At 37.0% G+C, this 11683-nt stretch overlaps 1 protein-coding gene across 1 annotated transcript in view; it reads left to right on the top strand.

Moving 5' to 3' along the window:
- Positions 1 to 11683, top strand: part of LOC107571757 (collagen alpha-1(I) chain-like) — a 43291-nt gene that overhangs the window by 6111 nt on the left and 25497 nt on the right. Inside the window, exons 2-9 of the mRNA XM_016258119.1 lie at positions 8742 to 8768; positions 9191 to 9286; positions 10013 to 10078; positions 10414 to 10458; positions 10647 to 10700; positions 10808 to 10861; positions 10944 to 10997; positions 11208 to 11261. Coding sequence (XP_016113605.1) covers positions 8742 to 8768; positions 9191 to 9286; positions 10013 to 10078; positions 10414 to 10458; positions 10647 to 10700; positions 10808 to 10861; positions 10944 to 10997; positions 11208 to 11261 — 450 coding nt within the window. The remainder of the gene's footprint in view (positions 1 to 8741; positions 8769 to 9190; positions 9287 to 10012; positions 10079 to 10413; positions 10459 to 10646; positions 10701 to 10807; positions 10862 to 10943; positions 10998 to 11207; positions 11262 to 11683) is intronic.

Genomic DNA, 11683 nt, shown 5'->3' with positions numbered 1-11683 from the left:
GCGGAGCGGAAAGAGAGAGAGAGAGAGAGAGAGAGAGAGAGAGAGAGAGAGAGAGAGAGATGCAGAGCAGGGGACGCGAAGAACAGTATCGAGAACCACTGCTTTAGAACATTGATTTCAAAACTTGTGAATCCATTAGAATCGTTAGAAGACAGAATCATGATTCATATATGAACAGATTGTTACGTGCACCTCTAGTTTTCTCTTCCTCTTCTCTAAAGCAGCGCTGCATGGCCCGCCCCCTTTGCTGTCTTTTCCCGAGGGCGGGGTTTATCTGGGTTTGTGATGTCACGCACCCGGGAAGTAACTCGTTGTAGTCCCTACCAGCCGTTTTTGTAGGCATTAAACTGGCAGAAATTTAAAAGACGATATCTCCGTTTGCATTGAACTTTCAGCTTCGTAACTTTGCAGATATTGTTTATGCTCAAACAGCAACATTACACACTAACTAACGTTAAAAAAGTGAAATCACAATGAACCCCCCCCAGAAGCAAGACTAAATATCTTATGTCGTTTTGCTTAACAAGTAAATGCATCTTAATTTACATTTTTAAAGCAAATTCTTTGTGAGATAAGCCTTTTTTTGCAGTGAATGTGTTGCGCTGTGAGATTTGTGGGTGATGTCTGTCTGACTCACACTCCTTCTGCTTCTCTTCAGGATTTTCCAGATGCTTCGTGATGCTTTCTTCAGGTTGTCCCCCGATCTCTGTCTCTGTCTCAGCTCTGTCATACCTTCTGATTGGCCATTTCTCGTCCTTTGTTTTCTCCCCCACATCTCTGTGACTCTTTTTTTCCCTCCTCCATTTCTCTAAGTGCATGCAGCAGTATTTATGCATGCTTGTGCGGTGGCGTCAGGGAATGATGAGCTTTCCAGACGCAGAGCTGAGCTCATTTCCCCACACATCTCAGACTCAGCTCTCTCAGCTCAGAAATACTAAAAAATAAAATTAAAAGAAGGGATTCTCCTCGCCTGCCCACAGGCAGATTTCAGGAGTGCCACTGCTAGAATATGATGACATTTACATTTATCTGATAAATGTGCATCTTATGAAATTAGCAGATGCTTTTATCCAAAGCAACTTCCATTGCATTAATGCATTGAAGGTACAGCAACTCATGCATTATCTGGGAATTGAACCCATGAGCCAGGCGTTGCAGCAAAGCATAAATGCATAAATGTAATTTCAAAATGTCCATGGAAAATGAAAAAAGTTTGAGCTGCTACTGAAATGAACAGACTTTGAAGAAATTAAACAAGTCAAACTAAATAGTCCTTATGTGGAAAAATTATTATAATTTATATAATTTATAAGATGATACAATTATTATTATGATATATATTAATATTATAACAACTTAACATGCTTCCAACACACTTTAATAATATAATGGAATAATTGACAATAGAATTATGGAATAAACAATGACAATGGAATTGTCATGAATTATATATATATATATATATATATATATACAAACCCAATTTCAGTGAAGTTGGGACATTTTGTAAAATGCAATAACATCAAGAATCTGTAATTTTGTTCATTCTCTTTAACTTTTATTTAATTGACAAAATTAGAAAGAAAAGATTTCCAAAGTTTTCACTGACCAACGTAAATGTATTTTGTAAATATGAACAAATTTAGTTTTTGATGGCTGCAACACATTCCAAAAAAGTTGGGAAAGAGGCATGTTTAACACTGTGTCACATCAACCTTCCTTTTAATTACAATGTTTCATTGTTTGGGAATTGAGGATACTAATTGTTAAAGTTTTGCAAGCTAAATTTTTGTCCAGTCTCGCTTGATACAAGACTTCAGAAGCTCAGCAGTCTGTGATCGTCGTTGTCTGATTCTCCTTTTCATGACTGGTCATACCTTTTTTTAATTGGAGACAGATCTGGACTGCAGGCAGGCCGGTCTAACACATTCACTGAGTCTACGAAACCATGCTGTTGTAGCATTCTTTGGGACTGAGAACTCGAAATCCATTTTTCCCAGAAACAAGTTGAAATGTGGACTCATCTGAGTACAGCACACATTTTCATTGTTTTTTCTGACTATCTGAGATGAGCTCTGGCACAGAGAACCCGGCAGCATTGCTGCATAGAACTGATGTATAGCTAGAGTAACAGATATTCAAGTTGCATTTCTTGATGCAGCAGCAGACTGTGTTAATTGACAGCAGTTTTCAGAAGTACTCCTGAGCCCATGTGGCTATATTTAACACCGCAGCATGACGGTTTCTTATGCAATGCCATCTGAGGGCTCAAAGGTCAAGGTGTCCCACCTTGCCCTATGCAGAATCACAGAGCTTATATATTATTGCTCTTTTGTTGTTTTGATTGCTTCTGTTGTCCTTATTTGTAAGTTGCTTTGGATAAAGGCGCCTGCTAAATTACTAAATTTATTTAATTCAGTTTCATTATGCATTACTCTTCTTCTTCTTCTTCTTCTTCTTCTTCTTCTTCTTCTTCTTCTTCTTCTTCTTCTTCTTCTTCTTCTTCTTCTTCTTCTTCTTCTTCTTCTTCTTCTTCTTCTTCTTCTTCTTCTTCTTCTTCTTCTTCTTCTTCTTCTTCTTCTTCTTCTTTACCACTGAACAAAACAGTAGTGATAAGTCAGAGTTAAAGTCTCATCAAAGCTTGCAGCTCATACTGTTTGTGTTTTTTTTTTTGAAGAATTAAACCCATGATCTTGGCGTCGCAAGCGCCATACTTTACCAGTTGAGTTACAATGAACACACACAAAAACCACAAAAGAGAAAACAGTTTGTGGCCTCCAGTTGTTTGCTACTAAAAGGAGTTCATGCTAACAGAACGACAAACAAGAGACAGAACAAAACAAGGCTGCAAAGCCAGGGAGTATTGAACACTGTATTAGAGCAGAAATGGAAAAGCTCTTTCTCAGATGTTTCTCTGAGCAGATGTTTCCGATGTTGAAAATGTCTGCCAAAGCGGCTGGAACTTGTGTCTGGAAGAGACTAAAGAATAACCCCAAAGAAACACAACTGAGGTGTGTTCATCCTGATGCAGTGCACAATTCAGACTGAAGCGTTTCCCAAACACTATGTGCATCCAATGCATCTCAAATGCAGTGCTTCTCAGCATTCTGTTTTCTTAGCATTTTGAGTCTGTTTGAACTGTTTTTATTTCCGAAGTCTCAGCGTCTTTCCCTTCAGTGGGTTGTGTCATGAGTTCCAGCAGCCTTTGCACATTATCTGTAGTCTGGGTAGAATTCAGTCATATTTTCCATTCTGTTTCTTTCTTGTTTCGTCTCTTTCTCGAAGGAGGGATTGAACTTGGAGGAGGAGAACAAGACTAGGTAGGTGTGTCTGCAGAGACTAAACTCAGCCCTTAATGAGAATAAAAAGGACTGTGAGAGAGAGCTGTCATATACACACTAACGTTCAAAAATTTGCGGTCAGTGCATTAATTAATGCTTCTGATCAGCAAAGAGGCATTCAATTGATCAAAAGTGACAGTAAAGACGATGCTACAATATACTAATTGTGAGATGTAAACTCACAATTGCATGATAAAACGTCTCAATTACTTTTTTTTTTATTCAGTGGGGGAAACAAGTTTCCATTTATCTGTCATATATCATATATAATTTTTTTTAATCAGTCACTTGTATGTATATATGACATATATATAAGGCCTTTAGACATCTAGCTCTGGCCTCTACATTTAAAAAAAAGAAGCTGTCTTGTGTACTAAACATTTTTTATTCTTTGTTTTATTTAATACTTCACAATTAGATTTGTATGCATTGATGGTGCAGTGCTAGACGCTTGAGCGAAACGAGAAAACATCTTTGCGATCTGGGGTGGTCCGAGTTTGCGACACGATCCATGAGGTCTGTTTTCTCCTCCTCCTTGCACTTTTTTTCACTTTTTTTCTTCAGCTGGTGACGTGGTTTGAGAAAAGAGCACAAAGTGACCTGGTAATGAGGTCAATGCTGGTCTGGGCTGTCATTTGAGTTAATTTCACACAGCCTTTCATTAACCATCAGCTTCCTGCCAGTTTTGGCAAATAGAGAAGATTCTAAAAACGTAGAAAGAGTAATATTCGAACCTTTTGTCCGTAACAGCATCACCGAACATCCTCCACTAACGCCGAGACAGTAAAATAGCGGCCTGTGAGCTGAAATGAAGGGGCTGCACTGGGCTTACAGTCAGTTTAAAGACAGAGCCAGTGAAAGCCATGTGATTACAAAATGACTACATATCACAATGATTCCAGCTTTCCAAAGTGCAAGACTGCCAAGCAATCGGAAGCAGACCTTCCACCCTGTAATCAGCTTAAAGTCTTTTTTGATTCAATGCTTATTGCATATTGCAAGGAAAACTTTAAAGCAACGGTGCACTGAACTGAAGGTGGTTGCATGAAGACACTTGTTGAAGGAAAAGTTTGCAGCAGGTAGAGTTTGCCCTCGGGTGTTTGTCCAAGATTAACTTCTCTTTATCAGTCCACATCTTCGGAGGGTGAATGCGATTCTAAAAGACTGTCCAAGCTGTTTAGATATTTTGCACTGAAGCATCTAAGCCTATAAATGACGACCTGTTGCAATCTGATCTCCCAGTATTTCTTGCAAAACAGAGAGTTTTGCACTACAGAGTTGATCTTTTGAAAAAGAAGTGTGCTTATTTGTACTTCAAATCTTAAAAGTATATTTAAAAATGTTTTTACTTGCAGATAACATAATATTAATGACATAAAAGGTCACTTAAAGAGAGTACAGACTTCTAAAAAAGTGCACTTTACAATCATGTCAAATTACGTTTTTCTTAAAAGTACATTTTTAATAATCTTGTATAGAAGTACACTTATTTTTATGTGTTGGCTAACATATTAAAGTACTTTATTATAACTTTAATTGTAGCGTGTTATTTGATATTACATTTTAAATCATCATTATAAATAATTACAAATATATTTAATTCCATGACATGGAACCGTCAAATTCCAAGTTTCATGAAGTGAACCATAAATGTATGACAGTACACTCAGCAGCACTTTAACCATATTTCAAAGACAATCGACGTAATTATGAAATTATGTATAAAGATGTACACTGGAAAAACAAATCACTCAGAAGTTAGAGCATTCTTAAGTACTCTTTTTATAAGTATGCCAAAGTGCACTTCTTTTAATTAACATGCAAAACACTAAATTAATTTTGATGTAGCACATTCAAACTTGACGAAGCTTTTTGCAACAAAACTCGCAGAGCTTCTGGAATGCTTCAGACTGGGGTTGAACATCTTGCAAACAAAAGCTGGACACGTATCAGGAAAGCATTAGTCAGACACAGATCGTGCTCTATTATCACCAGCGGAGACGTCTGGTTATAGTTTTTAACTCCATTTTTATATTTTTATGTATTATAGGCTATGCATTGTCAATCTGGTATTGTGAATCTCGCAGAGTTCAGTTTAAATGTTCGTTCAGTGTCTAAAATCCAAGATACTTGGATCAGAAGTCAAGATGCTCGTAATCCAGCAGAAATGTTTTAAACAACTGAGCAACCGCTGAAGTATTCTCTTGCAGTCTTGCACTCTCTGACATGCACTCAAACGTTTGGATCTGTCGGAGGCCCTCGGAGGGCGATTGACCGGACATTGGGCTCAGTAAAGTGAGAGAAAGTAAAGAATGAAGACAGAAAGGAATCAGGGTTTGGAGTGAAAGGTCTGTTTTAGCGCTTCAGCTGCTGCAAGTAGAAACATGTGTTTCATGGCTGTGCTTGTAAAAGAGAGCGGCTGAGGAATCCCCAGCACCTCCCTGTGTACTAAACACTATCCAAAAATACCACTTCCCAGCAGAACATTTGTCACATCTAGGACGTCTTTTTATACGAGCCAGGTACTCAAATGTACTCCATTTCAATTTAAGACAATGTCATTTTATCAGTGTTAAAACATAAAAAATCGCTCTCTTTGATTGGCTGTTCTGATCAGGCTGACACAGCAGCCAATGGTGTGAGTTTGGGGCGGAGCCAACCATTTGTCTGACCAATGGCAGACAGGGGGTGTGTTCATAAAACCTTTTTGAAAATCTTTTTTACAATTTAGGGTACGTTTACACAACAACGATGTACTAATATGGAATAGTTGTTTCTTTGGGTTTTTGAAAAGTTTCGCATATAATAACAACATCAAAACGATCCACATTCACAGAGATCCGCGAAAACGACTAATATGCTGTATTATTCACGCCAGGGCCAGTAGATGGCGATGTCACTGTGTAAAGAAATACTACAAATTTGCGTCTGCACAGTTTACACGGAGATCATAATGGTATCGTTTATAAAAAAAAAACGTACACTTTGATACCTGTTTTAAAAAAATGTATGAGCTCATGTGGTGTCAGTTATCAGCATGTAAACGTTCTTGATTTCAGATTAACCCACTTTTTGTCGGTCAGCTCTGGGACAGAAGATGCATAAATAAACAGCAGCATAAGCATAAGCACCAATGAGTTTCTGAAGATTGGCATTCAATCGGAGACAAATAAATGTGTTTCAGATTTGGCTGGTGTAGTTGTTTGTATAGCATTACTGGTAGCTGTTTGCTTGTTTGTGTCCTTGTTATTTAAATTTGATCTGAAAGTGTGTTTTAGCATGATGTGATGAGCGTTTGAGTGGCTTTAGTGCAGCGTTGTGGCGTCTTGTTTGGTCTCTGGTAAATGTGGGGAACACGGAAATCTGCAAAGAGCGTTAGAGAGGAAATGCAGCTGTATTAAGGTGATCCAGCAAGGGTCCAAGGTTCTTCTTCTTCTTCTTCTTTGTAGTCATATTTTAGCATGTAATGATTCAGACACCTGCTTCAGAGAAGGCTATATACTGTGTATAACTCCAGCTCGACCGCCGGTCTGATTTCTGCCAGACACTCGCCACAGAGGTGCAATTTAATGCAACTCCTGTAAAACAAAAACACTGAAAATTACCACTTCTATTTAAACCTCGCCCTGCCCAATCTGCACGCTCTTTCAATAAGAAAACCTTCTCACTATCGAGAAAGTGAGTTAAGACTGTTTGAAGAGGGAAAAGTGATTGTAAGTCGTTGTATAGGGATGGAATGATTTAAATAATGATGATGATGATGATGATGATGTCAGCCTGGTGCATGTTTGCATTACAAAAACACAAAATAAAACCAATTTAATAAACAATAAATAAATAAAGAGGCAGCCTTTTCTCATTCACACCACATTATGTTAATCAAATAAAACAGCTCTTTCCTATAAAATCGACATTATTATTTAAAAAGCTGAACTATTGTAATGTTATTGAAAATATAATTAGGTTAGTAGAATGACTAGTTTACAATGATTACCTTATTAGAGTTCATTAGCATACAATTAAAAAAGGTACAAGTACAATTACATTTCACTAAGATGCATTTGGTGTTGCCAGTGGATTTTAATAAAAACTATAAACATTAACCACAATATAATAGGTTGTGCTTTTAGTTTGGAGCTTAAAGTGTTGAATATTTTTATTCAGCAAGGATGCATTAAATTGATTAGAAGTGACAGTATTATCATAATGTTCCAAAAGATTTCTATTTCAAATAAATCCTGTTCTTTTGAACTTTCTATTCATCAAAGAATCCTAAAAACAGTTTTTTAAGTCAACTTTATAAGTGTCTGATTTGAGATGTTCACCATCAATAACAGCCTCCTCACATTCACAAGAGACTCTATAACACTCATGCATCAACATTAGCGACATGATGAGCAGCTAAAATACCAATTTCATGATGAAATAAAGACCACAATCTTGAGAGGTATAGCTACCAACAATTAAAGACAGTGCCGATTATGTCGAAAAGTGCTGAGCATGCAGAGACACAGCCTACGTATCTTACATTTGATTTTGAGCATGAATTTGGAATGTAGCAGTTTGTCCAAAAATACATAGAAATAAAAGTCACTGGCTGTCACAAAATGGAAACACGAGATGACTTTGGAAGCTGTAAAAAATTTCAATGTTCCGTTCATTATATTCCGCCTATTAGAGAGAACATAAAAAGAAGGGTTTTGATCTCAGCTTTGATAAGGCATGTAACGAAGGTTTCAGATTTCTGCCTGACTGTATAAAACCAGCTTCACCATATGGTTTTCCTGGGACAGGATCCATCTACTCTGCTATATGCAGCCGCACAATAAAAGATGATAGAAGGCTTTGCTAACGTGTGCGTAAGTCGAACATTTTGGGGCATTTGAAGACAAATTTGCATGTGCATTATTAAATGCAATAATTCAACAAACCAGTGAGAACGCAGAGAAATAGGAATAAGAATGCATACGGAAAGAAATTCACCTCTTCAGCTGCTTTCAACTCAATGCACATTATAGACAGTTTTTCATCGTCATCTAATGCTATTATTAGGAAAAGCATTACACGTTGCATTTAGCATTCCTGTTGCAATAAAAAAAAGGTGATAGTGAGCATGCAATAAATGTGTAAACGAAAGAGAAAGGAGGTCAGACAGGGCCATGGCTCTTGAAGTTGCAACGTGTCCACAGAGCATTGAGTATGGTTTGATATGATGCCATGTGTGTGTGTGTGTGTGTGTGTGTGAATATCTTAATAATATCAATATAGTATATTAATTAAATTACTTTTTTGAGTACTTTTATCACACCATATATAAATGTAGATTACACACATAATTATTGTATTTACAACATACACCAATGTAGAGTATCCTAATATTTCTAATTTTTCCATTTTTAGGGTCCTGTTGGTCCATCTGGAGATCCAGTGAGTACAGTATTTGTTTATGAACAAGCTGCTTATCGTTATCATTGTAATGTATTTATATTTATCTAGTACAACTGAAGAAGGCCAACTGCACATTTGTTTTCAAGAATACAAAGTCTGCAGGAGACAAAAAGTTTGCATTGATATGAAACTCTGTTTCAAATGGAAATAATTAGGGTGATTTATGGGGCATCGGAGGCTTTTAGCCTGCTGACCTCTAGTTGTTCCGCTGACCTTTGACCTCTGTAAACTTGCGTGCAACATGAGAGAAAAATATGGTTTCACACGTATTACAGTTTCAGTCTTTATATGACATACATTCTGTCCTGACTGCATTTAAAAGGATGATCGTGTGTAACGCGCTCCAGTTATCAGATGTACTGCAGCTTTGCTGATGTGATTGTGTGCTGTTTGTGTGGAAGGGTTCTCCAGGGTCTCCTGGCAGAGATGGTATTCCTGGAGAGAACGGACTCCCGGGACCCCCTGGTTCTCCTGGAACTCCTGGCTTCGGCGGCGGAGTAAGCAGCCAAACTTTGAGCTTATAATATTATGAATCTGCATTTGAGGCATCACTAAGATTAAGTTTGGGAGAATCTTGTCAAGCTGGCACGAATTCAGAAACATAAATCTTTCTGTTGTCTTCAGGATGCATACTACGGCCCCATAGATTATATCCGTTAGCATTCTAAAAAATAAGATAAAATAAAATAAATAAAAATAGAATAAATAATTTTGCTAAAGTTTAAAAGACTAATTTATTATTATTATTTATTTATTTATATTTTTTGAAGCCCAACTTTTTTAATATTATGAATCTGCCTTTGAGGCATCACTAAGATTAAGTTTGGGAGAATCTTGTCAATCTTTCTGTTGTCTTCATGGTGCATACTGCTGGTGCATTTTATTTTATTTTATTTTATTTTATTTTATTAGAGATGCATGAAGCCTCTGTTTTTCTGTAGTTCAGTACCAGCTCAAGTGAACAGCTCCTACAATGAAAACTGAGGGTCGACAGGACTGAAAGCAGACTATGCACTTTATAAAAGCAAAATAGCTGTATTTTAAGGGTATGACGTAGCTTAGGTATGTGTGACGTGTCACATATGTGTATGTGTATCAGCTAAGAGTTGATTATTTCCAAATATTTCTGCATTAAAAGGAAAACTATCCTTTAGGAGTTCAGTGAAGATCATCGCAGAGCAAACCTCAAATCCTCACTCTTTGGTTCTTGTCGTCCCCTACAGTCTTTCCTTTCCCAGATGGCTTACGGCAGTGAGAAATCCAGCGGCCAGGCTCTCCCCGGACCCCCAGTAAGCCAGCTCCTCCTTTCCTTCATGAACTCACACAGTACAGACAGAAATGCATTATGTAAAACAAAAGATGTGCTCTCAGTGATCCCTCACTTTTACACAGCAATCCAAATCTGGATATTCAGCCATGCATTTACTTTGATCATGCACTTACCTGAATAATGACATGATGATTTATGATATATGCTTAATATAAATCTGCCATTCAAAAACTAGTTCACATTTTTAATGCACTTTCACGGGACTCCATTTGAACTTCTAAACAACAACAACATGGTTTTTAATGTCTATATTCTTTCTTTCTCTATTCTAACATGGTGTTTTCTTGCTTTTAGGGCCCCATGGGTGCTCGTGGCCTCCCTGGATCTGCAGGTTCACCTGTACGTCTATTTCTAGAGTTTTACTTTGCGCTACAAAGTGCTGTTGGTTTGTTACAACAAATAAATCAAATAAATCAGCAATTCTTTCTAGACGGTTATGCATTTTATTTTTCATTAAAATGGACTCGAGTGGTTTATTATGCATGCACTATCTGATATATAACTGTGTTTATCTGTATTTTTCACAGGGCCCTCAGGGATTCACTGGACCCGCAGGCGAGCCTGGAGAGCCTGGTGCTCCTGTGAGTATCTTCCGCTTCCGTTTTGGATACTTAGTGTCAATATGATATTACGACAACTGTCAGAAGCATGCATATCGTGATTATTCTTCTGCTGTTGATGTTTGCAGGGCCCGATGGGTTCTCGGGGTTCTGCTGGTCCTCCTGGAAAGAATGGAGAAGATGTGAGTTTTGCTTCCCTCGCTGCATCTGTTCCAAATAATACAGCTCTGAGTCTCTTCTTATCTTTCTTCTGCTCTTCTTCAGGGTGAAGCTGGCAAAGCCGGCCGTCCTGGAGAGCGCGGAGCCGCCGGGCCCCAGGTCATGCATACACACAAATGAACACCATAATGCAGACATACAGTAGCAGGCAACTTATGAAGTCTCAAACTAGAGTAGAATAAGATATGATGCTTGCTCATCGGAATGAAACCATTTCAAACTCATTGTTTCCTGTTAGTCAAATAATCCAAATGTGTGGAAAGAGATTCAAGCAATCATCATAATTATATTCTCTTGCTTGTTTCACAGGGTGCTCGTGGATTCCCAGGAACCCCTGGACTCCCCGGCATCAAGGGACACAGAGTGAGTATGAAAGCACATAACCCAACCTTTTTATTGCATTTTCACATTATTCAATTATTAGTTTTTATATATATATATATATATATATATGTGTTTTAATTTTATTTTGTGTTTGCTATTTATGTTAATATATTTTATGTGTATATTTTATTTAATTTTTAAAAAAAATCATTTCATTTATTTATTATTTTAAATTTTCCTGATACATATCATATCTTTTATCTATTTGTTAATGCATTTTTATTAATATTTTATGTTTTTTTGTTTTGTGTGAAATACTGCTTAAAATGTATATATATATATATTTATAATTTGATTAATTTATTATTTTACATTTTCATATACTTTACATATCATGTGTTTTTATCTATTTATTAATGATTTTTATTAATATTTAATTTAACATTTAATTATTTATTTTT

The sequence above is a fragment of the Sinocyclocheilus grahami genome, unplaced genomic scaffold, assembly GCF_001515645.1.
Source record: "Sinocyclocheilus grahami isolate Dianchi unplaced genomic scaffold, SAMN03320097.WGS_v1.1 scaffold1648.1, whole genome shotgun sequence".
NCBI classification, from domain to species: Eukaryota; Metazoa; Chordata; class Actinopteri; order Cypriniformes; family Cyprinidae; genus Sinocyclocheilus; species Sinocyclocheilus grahami.
Note: the sequence above shows the minus strand (reverse complement) of the source record. Positions and strands in the feature narration are given on the sequence as shown.